Below are 21,021 nucleotides of genomic sequence, written 5' to 3'. Positions count from 1 at the left end.
CTGTTTTATTTTTGAAAATCTTGCGTCCCATATTCTGTGTGTTCACTTTGCTTCCTCCGGTCCTGTCGCTATATTCATTCATCCCAGCTGTGTTTCCCTTCCCTCGTCACCTTGGTTAGCCTGTTAACCTCCCCGTGTCTCTTCATGGTTTTGGTTCCTCCTGTCCAGGTTTTTATGGTTGTTTGGTTTATGTTAGCTTTCCCAGTTTAGATGATTGATTAGTTTTGTATTGTTTCACCAGCCTTACTAAACGCCTCGCTTTTCGTTAATATCCAGTTCTGTTTCCACACATGATTTGTCTGCATTTGGGTCCACAACTCTCAACAGTGGAGCGCAGACCTGTTGTGTTTCTTATCTTTCTCCATCTCTGAGTGAAGTTATCTCTTTCTTTTCTCTCTCTGTGAAATACAGCAGCTGGACCTTTAGCTGCAACACGCTGTGAGACAAACTGCACACAAACAGTTTGTGTGTTTGCTGATGTTTGTTGAGCTGATAGGAACGTTTCTCCCTTCATGCTTCTTCTGCAGCCCCCGCTCGAAGCTGATACCACATACAGACACCTGCACTGCTCCCAGTGCCAATAAACTGCGTCATTGTACCTAAAGATAAAGAACACATAAAAGTCAGTTTGATTCCAGTTTCTTGTGATGTGAATGTCGTTTGTGTCTCAAGATGATTTTATATTATTCTTGAGGGATACATCTGAGATATGGTTCACATATTATAGGCCAACAAGTTACTTATAGCAGCTTACATAACAGAAATCACTTTTTGGCCTAACCCCACTTTAACAAAAAAGATATAAATGATACTGCTGAGCCTAAAGAGACGAGTTTTGATAATGTAAAGAGTAGAAAGTAAAAAAGTAGTCCAAAAAATAAATACTTAAGTACAGATACCTGAAAATTCTACTTAAGTACAGTAACAAAGTATTTGTACTTCATTACTTCCCACCTCTGCTGACCCCTACATGGCTCTTTGATACACACAACATAACATCAGTTATTGTGTTGGCACCTTTAAAAAATCCCTCTGAGCACAGAAGACATCCTCATTTCATTCTTCTTCTCTCGTGTTAACGAGGCAGTGATAATAATAACCAAACAGGTCCAGAGTCTCATGGAGTTCGTTTATCTCTCATCGTGTTGCTTTGGAGGCTGGTAGATGTTTGCATTGATCTCTTGGGTGGAGCATCATTCGACCACCCGCCTTTCCTGTCACCGTCTCAAGGTTGCTATTTGTTAAACACTGCCTCTCCCACCAGCTGCATTTCTTGACAGTTTCTCAAGCTCACCTCACCTGCAGCTGCAGCTCCCCTGATAAGAGTTTTTCAGGCTCATTTCTACTTTTCTTTGTTCTTCTCACCAGGTTTAAACTGCAGTTCTGACTCAAATCAGCAATAAACACACAGTATGTGTGTCTGTGATCTTCTCTCTGATCTGAAGCTCTCCTTGTCCAGCAGGGGGTCTCTGAGGGCTGACAAACTTCAAACTACAACAATGACAATGTGACTGTAGGAGAGACCTGACCTCACTAATGGAGCCCCACCTGCTGCCTGGCATCCATGATTCTCTTTAAACCAACCTAATGACTGATGGTAATCAGTGAAAATTAAGAGCAGTTAACCCCAAAACATTTCTGACAGTTTCTCAGAAATTCCTCCCACACCCAGATGTTTGCTTCAGCTACTGCTCGAGCTGCACTCTGCTTCTCCTGCCGGTACTGTCGACCTCCAGCGCTCAGAGATCAGGTAGGTCATTCCTCCCAGTCATAGCCCAGTCCCCAGATGGAGCACCTTCCAGGAGCCAGGGAAGGCTGGGTGCTCTTAGCTATGTGTAGTAAACCCACAAGAGCCTCTGATAAGCCCCGCCCACAGGTCCAACCTCAAGGTGGGGTCAATCAAAATAGATTAATATGTCTCAGAGCTTTTCAATATTATTCTAGGAATATAAATAAACTAACCTTTGTGTTTATAATTAATTGTACAATTGTTCTCTTAATAAATACACAGATTCAGATTCAAAAGAACTTTATTGTCTTATTGTATAAAAAAGGTAGAAATCTGTGTGAAATTCAAGCACATGAACATGAGAAGCTGCATAAAAACACATAATCATACGTGTTCATACCCACAGGGACTAAATTATGTATCTGCAGTATTACAGGAAATCGTATATCTGAAATCAACTAAGAAAATGCAAAAGCGAAGCATGTGAAGCAGTTTTTCTGTCCCCGCCCCTCCACTGTTACGTGTATAACTTCCACCATGATGAAGCATAGAAGTGGAGAAACCCCACCCACTTGAACCAGTGTCGTGTTTACACGTAACAGACGACCAATCAAAGAAGCAGTTTTAAATTGTATCTTCAGACACTTTGTTACCAGCAGTCTGGAAAGCATCTGATTGGCCAGAGTTTCAGTTTTCAGCACGACAATGATCCCAAACACACCGTCAGTCATGGATCGGCCTCCTCAGAGGAAACATCAGCATTTTCAAAGCAGTGTGAGATCATCGTTGTATTTCTTTAGCACCAAATCACAACAACAGTAACCTCCAGGTGTTTCACACTGCAAGGTAAAGACCCCACAGTGATACTGAGAAAACCCAACAATCACATATCACATGACAAAAGACAGAAACATCCAAGGAAGAGCTCTGAATGAATTCAGGATTCCTGAGAATAAAGGTGGTCACACTCACAGGTGAGTTTAGACCCTTTATGGGGGTCCTAAAGCACCCCTAACTTTCACACAGGACCCATAAAAATAACTACAGTAACAGTCGTAATAATAATAATACTGTATATAGTTTTACTTTCTGAAATCGTCTTCTAATCTTAAATTTGCAGACTGGTCTCCTGCAGACAGGACAGAGTGACAACGGTCCAGTGTTGCTGATGTTTTAGCGTGACAGTGCGCTCACACAGAGGCGCTGATGCTTCAGCCGCGCGGCTTATCATTGACAGCATCAATAACACTTTAAGCAGCTCTCTCACTAGTTTGCTTCTTATCGAGGTGCCTCAAGCTTTTTGCACAGCAGTGTGTACGTTTGGTTTCTTTAAAAAAGGAAAAGTTTGCAGAAGTTCAACCCCGATCGTTGCCTCACAGCACCGAGTCTTCAGGCTTCTTTAACACTGCTGTGGGGTTTTCTTCGCCTAAAGAGAGAGACCTGTGAGAAGGAGAGAGGCAGAGGAGGAACTGAGATGGAGGAAAGAGGAAGCCAACGTTCGAGGTGGGAAAACTGCAGTTCCTCTAGCGACCACTAGAGGCTGGTTCAGTCCCCATAGACTCCAATGGTAAAATGTTCCAGCAGAAATAAACAGGCTGCCTGATGTAATAAAAACTATGTGGAGTTGAGTTTCTGTCATATAACTTTAAGGTTTGTAACTGAGAGTTTTATTGATTTATTACCTGCAAAATTCTTCTCCAGTGACGACTCGGGCCACAGACTTTCGATCACACTCTGAGCTTCCTCAGAATCATCAAAGTAGAATTTCGGTGCGATGGTCACGTCGTCTCGCTCACAGAACTTGAGGTTCTGTCTCAGTCGATCGGAGTCGAACTTCAGCACCTGAAAAAGAAACAGAGGATAAATTAACACGTCTGTGCAGCTGGATTTGTAGCAATTCTCGACGTGAAGATCTGAGCGAACGTACCTGTCCGCTCTCCACATGCAGTGCGAGGGCGACGTGATCCCAAACATAATACTGTGGGTACTTAATCGGCCCCCAGGCTTCCATCAGGTTGTCCTCAGGTCTGTAGTTCAGCTCATACCTGAGAGGAAGCAGCATCTGAATCAGCCCACAGAGGTTAAACTCCATCGCTGCACCTCACTGACGCTGCTCAGGTCAGCGCTGAAGGTGAACCTGATGCTTGTGCGGCTGTGTGTAAAGACACTCCGAGTGTCCTGAAGTCACGGCCTGGTTTTTGTTCAGCATCAGTGTTTGTCTCTCACTAACTCTTAATTACATCACACTTTCAGTAAAACTGGACCCGTGTACTGTCTGTGGCACAGGAACTAGGTCCTCCTTTCACCATCATCTTCTCTCTGTGAGTCCACATGTGTTAGTAAGTTTCATTAACGATAATAAAGTTATTTTACAAATTACAGACAAATCAGCTGATTCTGAGTCAGATAGCAGCTATTTTTTAAATGTGTTTAAACTTGGAGTGGCATGACATCATATACAAACACTTGTGTTCAGTAAACCAGTTTGAGATGATCTGGGCTGTGTGACATGGTGTGTTACTCTGCTGGAAGCAGCCAATCAGAAGATGGCACAGTGTGGTCGTGTGAGGACGGTTGTCTGGGAAACACCAACCGCCATGCCACACTCTGGGTCAGACCTTCCCCCTCCCATCCTGATGCTTAGCTTCAGTCGTTTTGATCATGTCTACATGTCTAGATGCACTGAGCTGCTGCCACATGATTAGATGTTTTAGTAGGTGTATCTAATAAACTGACAGTGAGTGTGTGGTTCGGTGGACTCCATGAACATTTTTACGTGTTTCTTACCAGTGTGTCCCACACATGGCCTCTGGCCTCCAGATGAAGATGTTTTCTTCTCGTCTGTAAGCACAGACGGCGTTCGGGTCATCATCGGGCAGCTCGGGGTACTCGGAGAAGCGCCTGTCATCGTGTGGGCTGTGGACCAGCACGGTATACACCACTTCCTGTTTGTACAGGGAGGTCTTGAACACTCGCAAGACGGGCGGAGCACCAAAGCAAAACTGGAGACAAATAAAGAGGTTTAAAGAGGTTTCACACCACGCAGAGATGTGACAAGTGCTCAACTTAGAGCTCTTTGTTGGTGTCAGACTGTTTCGTGAAAGGCTGGTCACAGATTTATAATCCCTGCAGCACTGGTTCCTCCCATGTGTTTGGTGCTTTGGGGTCAGGTACAAAGACCAGACTGAGAATGAGTGAAAAAGCAGCCAACGTCCAAATAAAAGCTCTGAAAAAGCTTCAGGAAATCTGTAGAACTCTTTAAATATCACAATCAAGTCTGGCTGTTGGAAGCAAAATGTAAGGAAGACGTTTACTCACCTCTACACCGAGGTTATTACACGGTAATAAAACTACACCAAAAATTAGACCTTATATACAACAAACTGAAACTTAACGAAATGAAATTTAATGAACATGAAAAACTAAAGTAAAATAAATTTACAAAGGAAATGTTTTTGTTTTGTGATTTAATAATCTGGTAAAATCACAAACTGCCTGATCAGGTCAGATGGAAGTTTTTGATTGAGCCTTCTGGTTATACTTGAACATGTATGCAGATAAATTACATCTTCTCTGGTCTTTTCAATAAATACAATAATGAGTCATAAAGACTAAAACTGAGCTCGAAATGAATAAAACTAAATGAAAACGAAACTGAGACCAACAAACTGAACTGGAGACTTCCTGGAACTGAAATGATTTAAAAACAAAAAAGTCAAAACGAAATCAAATTTAAAAAACTGTAATAACTGAAATAATAATGATCTACACTGTGACAGTAAGCGAGTGGTCAGCAGAGTTTTGACGGGCTGTAGGTGCTGGATGAACTGAACACTTATGAATAAATAAAATTCAGTTCGTAATGAGTCAGCGGGCCTCTCATCGTGTCTGCTGTAATAAAACAGCATTATCAAATGTTAGTAAGTGTTTTAAATTTAAACTGAAGGAGTCCGTACCTGCTCGCTGTAGGCCTCCAGCACCTCCTCCACCCTGAAGGTGAAGCGGTACGATCCATACCTGGACTTCTCACTGAAGGCTGGAGAGGTGGCGAACTTCCACAGGAAGCTCTGCTGCCTCCGGGCCTGCTGCTTGGTCCGGTTTGGGAAGGTCTTCTTCAGGAGTCTCCTCTCAGCTGATTGGATCTCCTCTGGTCCAACAGCCAGACTCCACCACACCAGGGACGGCTCTTCAGGGTCCTTGAAGCCTCCGTGTGGATCCTTGAAGCCTCCATCCTTCCAGATCCAGCACAGTGACCCTCTCTCTGTGTCGTGTTTCACATGAGAAACGTGAAACTCCGGCCGAGGGTACGGAGGGATGCATTCTTTATTTTTGAACAGGTACACGGTCCTTTTCGTTTCCAGGTAGGAATGGTAAGCTGCCCATTCCAGCTTCCTCAGCTTTAAGTGTTCACTCCTTACAAAATATTCTCTGTAGTCTCTGCTGTTTTTTCGCGTATCCATGATGAGATGAAGGATGGTGGCGAACATAAAAACTGTAAAGACCACGCCCAGTAACTGAAGCTGGTACCAAGAAATGAAAGTTTACTTTTACAGCTTTAAAGGGAAGTTTAAGAGTTTATCGAGTATTCTACCTTGCAAACAGACAAACAGACACTCGTTTTAATATACCATTTATCTTTTATTTTTAATTAATTTATCGTCAAAAATCAACTTGAACAAGAATTCTGTATTCGAGGAACATGAGGTGAGGAACCTGTGTTCACCGACAGTCCGTGAAGGCATCGTGGACAGCGGCGGCCCCGCCGACGTCGCAGTCACGTGACGAGGTGGACAGAAACAAACATGGCGCCGCGAAAGTGAGGAAAAGTGCTGGGTGAGTGTTTGTGAGCGGAGCTCTGGCCTTCAACCGCCGCCTCAGCCGCTCGGAGTGCCGGGCAGGGGCGGCAGACCGACCCGCTCTCTAGCGTCACGCTTTAGTTGCGGGAAAACTGAAAAGCGCCAACTTTTAACGGCCTCTTTTCGCTGACTCGTGTGGTCAGCTTGTTTCCATATCAACCGCTGCCCTCGCGCCGTGTGAGCGAACGTTACGTCCAGTGTGCGATGTTTCAGGCCGCTCACGCGCCTCTGTTTGTTTTTGTGTTAACGCAGAGGGCAGTTTGTTCAGGCCCCACCGCAGGACAGATGAGAGGAGGGAGGAGAAGAGGAGGAGGAGACCCACCATCATCAGGTGAAGCAGGTAGTAGGCGTGGCCTGAGGGCTGTCATCATTCTGTTGTTCGTTATTAAAGACGGAAACAATAAGTTCGAAGGATTAAAGCTTCGTGTTTTGGGGATGAACTGACCCTTTAAATAATCCCGCTGAACAATCACAATGTTAAATTTAATCGTGACCATCAAAGCAAAATTCAGTCTCTAATCACACATTCATGTTTGTTTTCTCAGCTGCTGTGCAAAAGTCTTGAGCCACCACTCATAATTATTTGGGATTTTACTCCGTTGGGGACTTTTCTTTACATTTAAAATCAAAAAATGTGAAAAAAAAACAAAGTTTCAGGTATGGAAAGTATGTTTGAACCAGGAAGGTGATTCCCAAAGATCTATTAGCTGAAAACTAGGTATATCTCAGCATGGTGTGCTGAGATAGGAGGAAGAGGAGGAAGCTAGACGAGTGGAGGACAGAAGAAGTGAGAGGTGTAAAAACAGCAGGTGACAGTCATGTCCTTCAGAGAGAAGACCTGAGAGATCCATCTGCTGTTCACTGAAGCCTCATCAGGAGTGGTCTCAGGGGAATGATGGCTCTCAGGAAGCCATTCTTAAAGAAGGGAAACAGGTATGCCTCATTACACCTGAACTGGATTTAAAATCAATGGACACAGGTCTGGTAGAGCGACCAATCAAAATCATGGTCCGAATGTGTGGAGGAGGTCAGGAGGGAGCTACAACAGCGAGAGTCTGCAGCCGTCTGTAAAACATGGTGGAGGCTGTGTCGTGGTCTCTGCTGTCCTTCAATCAGTGTGTTGATCTCATCAAAACTGAATTATCAACTCTATGAAAGTGCGGTCAGATTTCCACACGCCATCAGTACCGTCTGGAAACATCTGACTGGCAGCAGCTTCGTTTTTCAGCATGAGGCTGATGCCAAACACACTGCCAGTGCAGGAGAAGCCTGAGGAACACCATCAGTCACAGATTGGCCTCTACAGAGCCCGGACCTCAACATCCCTGAAGCAGAGTGAGATCATTCTGATGGAGAACAAGACAAAAAACAGAAACATCCAAAGAAGAGCTTTGAATGTCCCTCAGGACGCCTGGAGAAGGATTCCTGAAGATTCCTCAGACAGTTCGGACTGTACTGGAGGATAAAGTGATCCGACCAATTATCAACTTTAACAATCCAATCCTGATTGGAGCAGAAGACAATGGTTGGGTGGATCCTAATGTTACGGACTGTGGTGATATTTGAGATCAGAAACGACGTGTTAATAAAACCCTGTTTGGAGCTTGGCAGTCACACGTGTGGACGTCTGAGGCTACAGGGCAGCTACATGTTTTATTACGTGTTTATGGAAGCAGTGGATCTAAAGATGATTACTAATAACTTTAACTCAATGATTTTACGGCTGGTTGGTTTATTATTTAGAGTTTTGTGTGTGTCTGCTGGCTGCAGTTACTCAGGAACAGAGCAAGATGGCGCTGAGGAAGCAAAAACTCATCGACGTGGCCTCTGAGAGCCAGCAGGAGGAGGACTCACAGGAGGATGAAGCTGCAGACGAGCAGGTGAAGAAACGCGAGTGTCCTGAATGAACGTGGCGGCGTAATCACGTGGCGTCGCTCTCGTGGAACCAGGATCAGTAAAATCTGACTGATAATCTGGCAGCTGCGTGAAAAACAGCAGCAGAACTTCTGTTTGTTGTTCTTTGTCTCTGCAGGACGAGCTCTCGACGTCACTTCTCGCCACGTCAACTGCGAGGGAGAAACGTCAGAGGGAGAGGGAGAGCAAATCCAAACCTAAAGGTGCAGAAGCATGGAGGTGGAATCAGGGCGATCTGGGAGGATCAGGAACTGCTGAATGTTTTGAGGGTGTAAGCAGGACTTTGGTGATGAAGCTCTGTGTGTGTGTTTGCAGAGATGTCTGAGGAGGAGATGATGGACTTGGCTCTGCGCCTGAGCGAACAGGAAGCCAGCGCCACAGCACTCAGACGGCAGCAGGAGGAGGAGGAGGCCATGATGAAGGCCATCAAGGAGAGTGTGAGTACGGAGCTGGAGCAGGCATGCATGCGTCTGGTTTTGATTTCTGTCCTGTTTACCTGATGACGATTTGCACCAATCAGGGCCTCTCTGCAGAGCGCCGGCTCTGATGTTACAGATCTGCGTGAATCCTGACATTAGCATGGTTTACTTTTACCGCCAGGATGAGAGTCGTCCTCTAAACCTGTTATGCGCTTCTGAGAGTTTCATTCATGTGTTTTAAACTAAGCTAAAAGCTCCAGAACAGCACAGATTACAGTGCTAATCTTAGCAAATAAACAAATGAGAGCAAGCGGACAAATGAATGCAGAGAAAGACGTTCCTGCTTTTCCTGTCACAGATGGTCGGCCAGACGCAGGCGTGTCGGACCCCCAAGAGTCCATCTCAGCCCGCCGACGTTTCCCTCAGGCTCTGCTCCCGCCGCAAACTTGCATACTCGAATGGGAAGACAACGCTCGCCGTCGATCGGGGAGCCTCAGAGGACGACTGCCTGCAAGGTAACACCAGCGTCCCTCTGATGTCAGACTTCACACCAGGAAATAAAAATGAAAGGCACTGGTTCTGTGTTCCAGCAGGATCTGGAGACGGTGATAACAGGAATTTAAAGAGGAAAAGGAAAGCGGGGAGTCCTCTGCCGGAGATGCCAAACTTGTCGCAGACTCAGAAGGTCTACTCTCAGGCGTCTCCCTGCAGCTCCGAGTCTCTGCCGGCTCTCCCCGACTCTCCGCAGGTTCGTTGTCGTCGTTTGCAATCCGTCTGGAAAACGTGCATCAGAAAAGTGATTTAAAGGTTCGTCTCTTTGTTTCCTCCCAGAGCTCCGACTCCACGCAGATTGAGGACTCTCAGCTGCGTCGGTCTCCCGTCTTCCCACTGACGGGCTGCCGGGCGGAGGTCCGCATCGGCCGGCTGAGCCAGGACCTGCTCGACACCTGCAGGAGCTCCGGGTTCGTGTTGTGCTCTCAGAATGGTTCGAACGCCACCCAAAAGTCCCCTCGTCCCAAGAGCCCGACGTTCCCTGAAAGTGACCTCGCCTCACGTCCCAAAAGCCCCGCCCTGTCCAGCGCCGATCCCGACGACAGCGACGAGATTGAGCCGAGCCCCGAGTGCGTTAAAAGCCCCGTGTTTGGCAGGAACGCTCAGCACGAGAGGTCGCCGAGCGCCCGCAGACCCCGAGATGCCGTGCACGGCCAAGACGGGGAAAACTCAGGATTCTCGTTTTCTTCTCAGGACAGTTTAACCCCCTCCGTGAGGCCCGCGTCCCCCGTGTTCCCACAAAGCCCCGGCATTCCTCCCTCAGAACGGTTAGCATTCCCACAAAGTCCCTACAGAGGACAGACCGAGCCGAGCCACGCCCACTCCGAGAGCCCCGTGTTCGAACTGCAGCAGCAGAGGTGCGAGAGTCCTCCAGCCAACAGGAAGGTGAGCTCAGAGGTCGCAGTGCTGCGTGCAGGATCAGACCACGCTTTCCCTCAGAAAGCCGAACGCTCGATATATTTACGTGGATTCTCTGAAAGCGTCACGATGAGACGCTCGATCGTGTGGCTCACCGATCTGCGCTGGGCACTCAGTTTTTTGATGTTTAGGTGACTTTTCAGAGTTGTTTCTCTATTTTCGCTGCTTTTCATTGCAGGACGGTCAGAGTCGAGCGGACAGGCTTAAAGCGTCCGAGTCAGGTACGAAGGTCACTCGCTCTGCTTTCTGTGGACTGTGTCTGTTTTTATTGACGGTGTTTTTATTCTGGATTTACAGACGAGCTGAGCGGACGGGCCAAAGCCCCGAACCCGGCCGAGAGTCAGCTGACCAGCAATATGACGCTAGTCTGGTCTGACGGGGACGAGGACGTCACGGTATAAAGTTAATCATTTTACTACAAGAACACAGCTCAGCTCGTCCACACAGACTGCAGATGAAGACGGGCGAGGTCTTCATCTCTGTCATCTTAAAAATGTCTTTTTTTGCTTTTTTGTTTTTCCTGCAGCCGACCGGCTCTCCCAGCCCCGTCTTCCCAGAGGAGACGTCAGTTCATCAGGCAGAGAGCCCAGCGGCCTCCCTGAGCCACATGGCTGCTTCTTCAGGGGCGACCGGATCAAACTGCAGGTACGAAACCTCACGTGTCAGCTGTCAGGCTCACGAGACTCTGGTGAGTAAAAGATGAGGGGAGCTGGAGGTTCACCTGTTTCTTTTTTTCAGCCCTGAAATAACATTCACCTGTCTCACAGCCCACATTGCATCCACTCTCCTCTTTGAGAGCGCCTCCTTTTCTTCAAGCTCAGTCAGCTGAGGTGGTTCATGCTGGTCCTAGCGTCTCCTCCCTGTGGAGGTTATCCAGGCAGACCCAGCTGGGCGATATTATAAATCTTTCATGGCCAGGAAATACTCTGAGATCCCCCCCGGAGGGACTGGGAAGCTTTGCTAGGAAGCTTGAACAGACGGACGTATGGAAGTGTTTCCTTAGAAACAAAGGAGGCGTAGTCTGAATACAGGCAGTAAACACGGGCCTGTGGGTTTACTTGAATCTGACTGTATCCTGTAACATTTGTGCACACACAGACAAGACAATGAAGTCCTGCTGCAGAATGAATCATGCGAACCAGTTTCCATCTTCTCTCTCTGTCTGTTTCCAGCCTGCATCCTCAGAGCAGCTCCAGCAAACAAACTTTACCTGAAACTTCTTCCAAGTCCGGCACAGAGGAGCCGCAGCCTGATCGCAGCAGGATGCTCTCCTCTGTCGGCTCTGGAGAGTCCGCGGACTCCACCACGGTTCACTACTACTGGGGCGTTCCCTTCTGCCCGCGAGGCCTCGACCCGGACACGTACACGCAGGTGGTCACGTTACAGATTACGATCATTTATAACGAACTCGTTTACAGCACAAACCCCTAAACTGTTATAACTGACATCAGGACGAGGCTTTGCTGCTTTGTTTTACTTCATGCATGAAATTCTGCAAAAATAATTAGTGACTCTTTCAGTAATTAAATGTAGTTTTGGTGTTAGATGTGACAGAAATCAAGACTTTAGGTTAGCGCGGGGGTGGGGGTGGGGGGGGTGCCTGTTGTCAGTCATGTGCTGTTTACAAGGGACAGCCAATCAGAACAAAGTCATAAAAGGCAGAGACAGAGGGTGAACCGAGGGGCTGCAGAAGCCCCGGTTTAAGATGAAGAAGGATTTTAAATTTTTTTTTAAGTTAATGAAGTGTTAAATTTATTTTATTGTGTCAAATAAATTTCTTTGTTTTTAAACTCTTAAAAACCTCAAAATAAATTCAAATCTGAGTCACTGTGAAATCAGTAACGTGATGCGTGTGTGACGGAGAGTTAAATGTTGACCCGAGTATCATAAGCGTGTTGTCACTCGTGCTTCCTGTCGCCGCTCAGGTGATCGTGGCTCAGATGGAGGTTTATGAGAAGACTCTGAAACGGGCTCAGCGGCGTCTGCTGAGGAAGGCGGAGTGGGGCGAGGCCGTCCTGCCGCAAACGGAGGTACGAAAATGTCTCTGAAGATTACGTTTGTTTGCTTCTGTTCCGGATATTTGAACACGTGTGATGTTTTTAGAAATCGCCATCGCACGAGTCGCCCACTGGATCGCCTCAGCGTCACGCTGCTCGCAGGTAAAACTCTGCTCTCGCCCGTGAAGCGCCGTCTGCTTTGTGTTTGGAGGTTAAAGGAGATTTCCGTCTGATCTGACGAGGAACGTTCGATTTGTTCAAACTGGCTTTCAGACGAGGTCTCAGGCTGAGGAGCAAAACTCAGGATGAAGCTGCTGATACTCCGACAGCGGAGGAGGGGGAGGATGAAGAGGAGCAAACGAAGACTGAAAACAAAGAGGAGGAAGAGAAGGAGGAGGGAGACAAAGAAGCGATGGACGCTGAGGACTGTGAGGTTTGTCCAGGTAAGGATTTTGTCTCACCTGTCCTCACGCCTGAGCCTGAGTTTAACGTTTTCTTCAGACTTTCTGAATTTTATGAGTTTATTTAAATAGAAGAAAGCTCTGAATGCAGTGAGGAGTGAACACTGATGCTGTGATGTGTTTGTGTGCTGTTATTGAAGCTGTCATTATCACTGTTTTCCAATAAAGTTATTCTTCATGTGACCTCAGAGACGCAGCTGAGCGGCGACAGCAGTCAGGACCTGACCCTGGTGTGTGATGCAGAAGCTCAGGTGAGTCTGCTCAGGTGTGCGGGAGAAACTCCCAGACAGGAAGTCAGGAGGTTAACAGTAGGTCCCACCAGCAACTAGACTTTCAAAATAAGAGTGTGGAGGTTGTCTGCTAGTAAATGGATGGTGTTAGAGACGATACCTGCAGCACCGTCACAGTGACGATTTCATTCATGAACGTCACCGTGTGTGTGTTCGTCCTTTATATCTGAACTCATGTTTTCTGATTTAACTGCGTTAAAGCTGATTGGCCGACTCTGACAGGAACTGGTCCTGATGCCTTAGGGCAGAGCTTTCAGGGCAGCACGGTGCTGCAGTGGTTAGCACTGATGCCTCACATTGTGGAGGTTCTGGGTTGAAGTCCACGGGTCAGCACCACCTCTGTGAGTTTGCATGTTCTCTTCCTCAGAGGCACGAGACTCTGAACTGTACAAGCAGCAGGTGGCGGTGCTGGGAGGGCTTGTGTTTTTTAAAACTGGCAGCAGTCAGTAAATAATGTGTTAAAGTGCTGAAATTAAACAAAAACACGGTTTGTCCGCAGCCTGCAGCTAAAAGTCCGGAGATACAGATGATCCTTCACGCTGATCCTGCGGCCAGGAGCGAGTCGGAGGTGGAGGCCGACGGTAATCAGACAGAAAAGCTTCATTTTCACCCTCCATGCTGCGTGTTTAAGAAGCTGAAGCTGTCATTTATCCTCAGCTCCAACAGGTGAAAAGATGGAGGCGGATGTCCCCGTCGGCGGCAGCAAGAGCGGCGCCAGTCAGCCTGCGAGCAGGGAGGAGGTGCAGGAGGACGGAGGGGATCCAGATGTGGAGGAGATAAAGGACCAAGCGGCGTCGCCCGGGCCGGAGCCGGCCGTCGTCCCCCGCAGCCCCGAGACCGCCGTCGACTGCCCACTCTGCCAGGCATCCTTCCCTGCAAGCAGGATCGAGATGCACGCCGCGTACTGCGATGGCGAGGTGGCGGTCGTGGAGGAGAGGAGGCCCGCGGTCGACTGCATACAAGGTGAAACTTTATTTTTAAAAAAGCCGCAGAGTGTTCATCAGGAACTTTAATCATTCAAACACAGCGAGCGGCTCGAAAAAGGAGAAACAAGAACAGCTCAGAGAGATCTGAGATGAAAGAAAACACAGAAGAAGAGAGAAAAACAACAAAGACATCAAAGAACAAAATGATAAAACACTGCTGAAGGTTCATAGATCGGAAAGATGCTTTAACTGCCACACACATACACTGTAGATGTACAGAGGATGATTTATTTCGTATACAGCAGCCGCAGAGTAACTCAGTAAAATTCTATAATAGGAAAAAAGAAAAAGAACTCAGCAGAGGAATAAAGGAGCTCCTCAGTGAATACAAACAAATAAAGCACAGAATAACCAGATATTTAAAATAAAGAAGCTTTTATATAATAATGTATTTAAATTGGAGTGAAGTAAAGTTCTACTGCTGTTCAACAAACTGCCATCATAAACCCGAGCTTCCATTATCGGGACGTTTGTTTTGGTTTGTCGTCATCGTGGAAATCTTTCAGACGTATTCAGAAGCAAAAACTTTCCTCTGTGCTGCGTCTCGTATATCCGAGCCGATCGCGGCTCTGCTGGAAGCCGAGCCTCAGCGAGTGCCCTCAGCTGGGCGGCATTGTGAAATCTTCTGGTTTCACAAGCTGGAAAACCTCCGAGTGTAGACGAGAGGACAGAGACACAGGCAGGTTTACAAAGTCCTGTTTGTAAGGATTTTTATTGTTATCAGGGCGCACTGAGAGCAAAATCCATCAAACACAAGCGTCCACTGTCGGCTTCTCAATCCTTCACCTTGTCCTGTGTGATGGTTTTAAATGATGCTTCATCGGTGCTGCGTCAGCCAAATATAAAGAATACAGTGCTTCAGGTTTTGAATGAAATCTTAATTCAGGTTCTGTCAAACTCGGGCGTGGCGAGCGTGGGCGGAGTGATTCAAAGGTAGAAAATCAGTTTTCTCAAGATTTTTTTATTCCAAACCTGCACTTTGAAGCTAGTCGGACGCTTTTTTCAATTTTAAACATAACAGTGACACAACGCTGCCACCCTCAGGCCAAACTGGGTATTACAACATGAGACACCAGTGAGAGTCAGATGTGGCATTTTTGAGTTTCTTTCTCCTCTTTAGTGACGCCGCGGAGGAAGAGAGCATGCAGAGTGAGCAACGAAGACACAAACGACGGCGCTGACGTTGGCAGGTAGGTGTGTCTGTGGTGTCTCCGTTAGCTGCGAGAGCTCGGTGTTTTCTGACTCGCTGCTTTCTTCTAAATTAATCCAACAGGAACCAGGAGAAGTGCTACATCTGTCAGAGAGCCGTGCCTCTGAAGGAGTACAGCCGACACACCGAGCTCTGCATCCAGCGCCACGGATCCAAGACTGCAGCTGTAAGCCAGCGACGCTCTGAAAGCACACACCTGTCTGCTTTTAGCTTAGACAGTCTTCCAGTTTAGTCTCCAACAAACTGTGATGAGCCTTTTTTTCACTGTGTAAACTCCTCCACTCAAATCTGTTTACAAAGAAAGAGAGCAGGGACATTTGAGCCGCTCTTGTCAGTGAAACTTGTTTTCTTGGTTTTGTTTTGGGTTTTTTTGTTTTGTTTTGTTTTTATTTCTATAGTAGTCGTGGAAAACCAAACATACTACTTTGTTGTAGTGTGACTGGTGAGCAGGTAGGTCTTTATCAGTAGTAAAAGCTGAAAAACATGAAAATACAGGACCAATTGGACCCTCTGGCGGCCCCGCTCTAGACCCTGGGCCTTATGTTTGACACACTCCTTTGCCAGATGGTTTTGGTGGTGTAGATCCACAGGTGACGGTCTGACAGGAAGCAGGATGTGACATTTCTCCAGGAGAAACGTCAAGGAAAATGTGTAACAGCAGCAAGCTTTTATTTTGAAATCAGACACCTGTTGATCCTAAATTACAGCAGGCTTTTGTTTTTTTGTTCCTAAACTTAGTTTTTATTGTTTGTTGGTTAAAAGCAGAGCAGACGGAGCAGGAGACAACAGACAGGGACGTCGTAGCTCAGGTGACGTAACAACATCAGATAAAGTAGGAGAAGAAGAGAAGCTGCATGGAAAGCTGAAGAGTTTCATTCAAAGTGCAGATCGTTGGTGTTAAAAAAGTAAAAGTTAAGTAAAGAAACTTAAAGATGTTTAAAAGTTGTTGTTTTTCTGATCTTGCAGAGGGGAAACCTGCTGCTGGCTCTGGATCAGACGGAGAGCAGAGACTCAGGTACGTCATCGTTGTTGCTGTTTGTTTTTCTTCCTCTGAAACACAAAAATCTGAATGATAAAAATCAAGCACAGACTGTATATAAAAGATGGATGTAACCCCCATGGAGGTGGTTTGTCGTTTGTTGTTGTTGTTTTTTTCGGGAGGGTTTTTTTCCTGAAGGCAGAAGTTGCCAGATTCAGATGAGAGGGTGAAGTGCTAAGCTATCAGCTAATGCTAGCTAGCTTTGTTAGCATGCTGTATGACTGACTGCATGGTTGTATCACAGATACCTGCTAATAGGTGCTGAATAACAAATTTGAACTCACTATAGCTGTGTCCCAAAACGTCGGCTGCATCCTTCGGAGGCCACATTTCAAGGCCGATTACGTCACAGCCAGGCGACGAAGGCTGTCCCAATTCGTTGACTCCTTCAAATGCAGCCGACTTAAGAATGTAATTGTTTGGCTTTTTTCGGTGTTTTATTTGTTCCAGAGTAAATCGGTTTGGCTGAGATCAAAGTTATTAGATTATTAGATTAAATAAAACTTTATTAATCCGTCGGGAGGGTTCCTCCTTGGTTTTCACACAGCTGAATAAACGTCAAACAGAAAACTGATTAAACAGAAGTGTGAGACGGTTGAGAATTTACGCCAGTGTCCTGTTATATTTTAGATAGCAAGGAGCAGACGGCCGTGTTTATTAAACTTCACCGACACAGCGGTGACGCAAATCTAAAGGCTAGAATGTCCCATTTCACAGCCTCGCACTTACGGCCTTCTCGGTCTTCGAAGGACCCGGCCCACGTAGACCGCGGAGGCCGGGCATCCGAAGGATGCAGCCGACGTTTTCGGACACAGCTCAAGTCTGTAGCACAGAGTCATTGGACGGTCTGAGGCAGCCATGTTTTTACAGCCACGCCCCCAATAATGCAGCCTCCAGGAACGTCGCTGAATTTACTGTTCAAGACGTGAAGTAAAGCTTTGTTTTTTAAAATAAATCTGAGCAGTGATGAAGAAATCTTCTCATTTATCGATTTATCGTGTGATGCTGCTGATGTGATGTCAGAGATCTCGAGGCTCTGCGCGAGCGTTCACAGTTTGAAGATTCAGAAAGAGAAGCAGGAAGAGTGGGAGAGAGAGTGGAGCCGATTGTAAACGAGTGGAAACGATCTGACAGCAGACAAAGAAAAGACTGTTGTATCATTAAATATATGAGTATTATCATTATTGTTATTATTAGTTTATGTAGGTGGTTTAATTTATTGTCTTTTCAAATCAGCCTTCTCTGCTTTTCTCCAACTTAGACACACAATAAAAACACTAATAATAGAAACAGGGAAAAAGTAAAATAGAGTAAACACTGATGAGACGTTCCTGTGAGCTCAAAGCTTCCAGCAGAGGGGTCGGGTTGAGCCAGCTGCAGTTCCTCACTCTGACCACCAGAGGGCGACCGCCGCTCACGTCTGTTTTTCTGTTTTTGCTTCCTCGTTTTTCTTTATCAAAGCACTGTCAGCAGGTCAAAGGTCACATGAGTGAAATGTAAAAAAATATATAATTTATTGATTTTAATTGGTTTTCTTACAGAACAGGAACAGGTAAAAGGAGGATGCTCAAAAATGAAAGCCTCCACCTGTGGACTCCTGATGGGGGAAAAACAAAATGCCACAGGTCGGAGCCCCGACTGCTCTCTGCAGATCACAGGAGCTCGATGAAAACCCAAAAGTCCGAGTCACCGTTAAACATCTGCAGCGACGGCTCGCTGTGACCTTCGTGCAGAGCGGAGCGTCTCGCTGTCAGACTGTCTTTTGTTTCTGTTCTCACTTTAATTTGTTTTTCCGAGGCGAGGCCCGCGCCGGCCTTGGCCTTGTTGCAGTTTAGTCTAACAAGCTTAAAGGGAGGAAAACACGAGGAGCGAGTCTCAGATGTCCACGATAAACGTGTCCAAAGCTAAACGCTCAGCGCTCGGGCTTCAGACTGCGACGGAGTCAAATTATAATCTGTTTCTTAAATGTATTCGCCAAACTGAGCCATGCTTCACTGAGCAGTGATGAGCTGCTCTTCACGTTTCAGCAGCAGGACTCACTTACAGCCCTCATGTTTCACAGGCATCCTCCTAAATCAAAAGTCTGGCCCCCCGAAGGTTCACCGTGAAGAAATTTCTCACAGATTTGAACCCTGACATAAAGTTAATGAGTGGAGACTTTGAAAGTTCTGGCATAAAGTCTTTTGTTATGATGATTATTAAGACCCAGATGTGACTGATTATAGATGAAGCTCCAGGTTTTGTTCTTCTGTTATCAATGTTCCCGTTTCAAAAAGTCAGGGACACACGGTCGGGAAACGGGGAAAGCTGTTGTCATGCTGATGTGATGGTTCACGGTTTAGACGTCACCCCTGAATAAAGTCACGTCTTCCTGCCTCACTGTGTTTCTGCAGATGCTGGCCCGTCTGGATCCAAAGTCCTGCCCGGGTAAGGCGCCTTTAAAACAGCTCCGGGTTTGAATTCCAGCTTTAAAAACACCTGAAATCTTCCTGCTACACCCTGTTTGTTCAAGTTTTAGACGCCTGAAATCTTCTGTCTTCATTCTTTCAGTGATGTAATCGATCTGCGGGATGATGATGACGAGGAGGAGGAGGTGTCAGCATTCAGGGTCAGTAACTCTCCCATCAGGTCCTTCACACCCATCTCAGAAGCCGCCGACTGCCTTATCGACTTCAAGAAACAGCAGCGAACCAAGAAGCCGTACCAAAGACGCCGATGAGGGCGGAGCCTTAACTGGAGCCCACGGCGGGCTGAAGGACATTTCTGCAGATCGAACTCTCGAGTGCTGAAAGTGCGTCCAGCTGCCGCTGACGCTGAAGATGTCTCAGTCTACCTCTTCATGAACATTTCCTTTGTGTTACTGTAGCTTCGCTCAAAACATGAAATTAAATGTCTGATTTTCTGCCTTTGATGTTCTGTCCTGTTGTCATGGATACTCGTGTGGAAACAGCGGGTTAGATGCGCAGAGGCGCTGCTCGCTGCATTTACAATTTAGGCTGAAACAAAGTACCGAAACCTGCTGTTCCTGTAGTGGCCACATGAGGCGGCAGTGAGTCAGTCCCCATAAACTCCCACAGTACAGTCGAGTTTTCAGGTGATCGTTTCACTCAGTTTGTTTGTGTGCTCTGGGCTTCACTGTACATTCTGCTCGCCATGCTCTGACAGACTATTGTGTTGCCGTGCAACCGGGATGGACAGGATTAGAAATGAGGTCGTCAGAGGGACGGCTCAGGTTGGAGAGGTGGGGCCAACGTGGTCTGGACAAAGGAGGAGAAGAGGGAGACCTCAGAGCTCCCTGGTTGTCGTCCAGAGGAGGATGCTGGGATAGGCTGATTATGGAGGTGGGTGGTCCAGCGTGGTGACCTCTGAGGTCACTGAAGGAAGAAGCGCTGAATGTGGCTATGCTGAAGTCGTGACTGAGCGATTGTGTCAGCGCAGCTCAGAGTTTCCTAGATTACCCAAGAAAAACACCACAGAAAGTCCTGTGTGCCCTCAAGTAAGGGTGTTGTGACATCACAGTTGGTGCACCTCAGCAGCAACAGACAGGCAAGCCTGCAGCTGGTTGGGTGAAGGTGTCTTTTGGGCCTGTCTTTTCCTCCGTCGTGGCTCAGAAACGACACTACAGCGCCAAACTGCATCTGTCATCACCCCAGGAGAGTGACACGCCACGGCGTCCAGGCCTCGCTTTCCTGTGGTGTCATAACAGTAACATCAAACACTTCCTGTAAACGAGAGGACACCACGGTTAGAGAGGTTTGCTCCACAAGTGAAGTTTTGGTACGCAGGCTTGCCCAACGCACTTTTGCCCAACAGTGTCGGTGCTTCAGTCCCGCTCTGTGCTTCGTTTCCTCGATCAAAGATGGACGAAGCCTCGTGATGTCACTCGCTGGTTTCTAGGTTTTGAGGCCTCAGCGTCGGCATTTTGGCTGCTAACCTGTTTACCTGCTGTTAGCAAGCTAGCCCTTGCATGGGCGTTTAACAGCAGACATGGTACCTGCTGAGTAGGACACTGAATAAACGCACAGCATGAAATATGATTTCTCAGGTAATTTTAAAAAGGCTCAGCAGCACAAACACGCTGCAGAGGTCCAGTTCAGGGAGTCCTGCTAGCAGCCTTAGTCACAGAGGCCACGCCCCCTAACTTTGAGGAACAGGCTGTATCTGCTGTAAAATCAGTCACCGCTGGAGCCTCGAGTGGCCGCCGGAGGAACTGCAGTGTGATGTGCATTATTCTTACTGAGCCTCCAAAGCTTAAAGAAAGAAAAACTACAAGTGCTTTGACTTGTTTTTCTTCACAAGACAAAAATGATCAAAATTAATATTTCATTTTATTTTTGTGAATGTTTTCTATAAAATCTCATAAACAAGTGTTTCTTGTTCCTGTTCTGCTTGTCCTGTGTTTGAACACTGAGAATTCCTCCTTTACTTTGCAGTGAACGTCAGTTTACTGATTATTCCTGATGTAAGTGAACGCAGCACTGATGACTTATCTGAAAACATCACCGTCCTGTAAGATCTTTCTGCCTCATTTTCACCTCTTTGGCCACAAAACACTTGAAAAGAATTGAATGTCTTCCCGTTTCTTTGATGGAAACACAGACTTAAATCAACTGCGCTGAGCTCCAAACACTTGGTGTCCTTCATCGTTCG

General features: G+C 46.8%; 2 protein-coding genes across 7 annotated transcripts; one reads left to right on the top strand and one right to left on the bottom strand.

Annotated features, from left to right (window-relative positions):
- Nucleotides 1-2,012: 2,012 nt before the first annotated feature.
- LOC116328505 lies at nt 2,013-6,344 on the bottom strand. The gene is made up of 5 exons (XM_031750313.2): nt 5,686-6,344; nt 4,517-4,731; nt 3,657-3,774; nt 3,412-3,571; nt 2,013-3,169 (listed from the first exon to the last, which is right to left on the bottom strand). Exons 1-5 carry the CDS (start codon nt 6,214-6,216, stop codon nt 3,156-3,158), a joined length of 1,038 nt encoding a protein of 345 aa, XP_031606173.2. The 5' UTR covers nt 6,217-6,344; the 3' UTR covers nt 2,013-3,155.
- Nucleotides 6,345-6,421: 77 nt separating this feature from the next.
- On the top strand, nt 6,422-19,282 carry uimc1 (ubiquitin interaction motif containing 1). Of its 6 annotated transcripts, none has more exons than XR_005614585.1 (24): nt 6,422-6,562; nt 6,838-6,925; nt 8,356-8,465; nt 8,618-8,702; nt 8,815-8,936; nt 9,277-9,433; nt 9,509-9,666; nt 9,750-10,355; nt 10,567-10,609; nt 10,686-10,783; nt 10,915-11,033; nt 11,561-11,759; nt 12,314-12,418; nt 12,492-12,547; nt 12,659-12,828; nt 13,015-13,097; nt 13,636-13,717; nt 13,794-14,099; nt 15,243-15,312; nt 15,396-15,498; nt 16,098-16,141; nt 16,299-16,347; nt 18,765-18,798; nt 18,922-18,940. XR_005614585.1 is itself a non-coding variant. In XM_039618255.1 (23 exons), the coding sequence occupies exons 2-23, from the start codon at nt 6,871-6,873 to the stop codon at nt 19,088-19,090; spliced, it is 2,970 nt and encodes a 989-aa protein (XP_039474189.1). In that variant the 5' UTR covers nt 6,424-6,562; nt 6,838-6,870; the 3' UTR covers nt 19,091-19,282. The 6 variants fall into 6 exon arrangements, 4 of the variants coding, with proteins under 4 accessions (XP_039474189.1, XP_039474188.1, XP_039474186.1 ...); XR_005614584.1 differs by having other exon boundaries at nt 16,095-16,141; XM_039618255.1 differs by lacking the exon at nt 16,098-16,141 and having other exon boundaries at nt 6,424-6,562; nt 6,838-6,916; nt 18,922-19,282.
- Nucleotides 19,283-21,021: the final 1,739 nt, after the last annotated feature.

The sequence above is a fragment of the Oreochromis aureus genome, linkage group 10 (genome assembly GCF_013358895.1).
Source record: "Oreochromis aureus strain Israel breed Guangdong linkage group 10, ZZ_aureus, whole genome shotgun sequence".
NCBI classification, from domain to species: domain Eukaryota; kingdom Metazoa; phylum Chordata; class Actinopteri; order Cichliformes; family Cichlidae; genus Oreochromis; species Oreochromis aureus.
This window is presented reverse-complemented; position numbering and strand designations above follow the sequence as displayed.

Excerpts from the sequence above, each read along its gene's own strand:
- LOC116328505 (XM_031750313.2), bottom strand. The coding sequence starts at position 6,216 with ATGTTCGCCACCATCCTTCATCTCATCATGGATACGCGAAAAAACAGC. Across the intron at positions 4,732-5,685 it reads TGGAGGCCTACAGCGAGCAG|TTTTGCTTTGGTGCTCCGCC; the intron begins GTACGGACTCCT and ends ATTTGTCTCCAG. Across the intron at positions 3,775-4,516 it reads GCCATGTGTGGGACACACTG|GTATGAGCTGAACTACAGAC; the intron begins GTAAGAAACACG and ends GCTTCCTCTCAG.
- uimc1 (XM_039618252.1), top strand. The coding sequence starts at position 6,871 with ATGAGAGGAGGGAGGAGAAGAGGAGGAGGAGACCCACCATCATCAGGT. Across the intron at positions 8,703-8,814 it reads GAGCAAATCCAAACCTAAAG|AGATGTCTGAGGAGGAGATG; the intron begins GTGCAGAAGCAT and ends GTGTGTTTGCAG. Across the intron at positions 10,356-10,566 it reads GTCCTCCAGCCAACAGGAAG|GACGGTCAGAGTCGAGCGGA; the intron begins GTGAGCTCAGAG and ends TTTTCATTGCAG.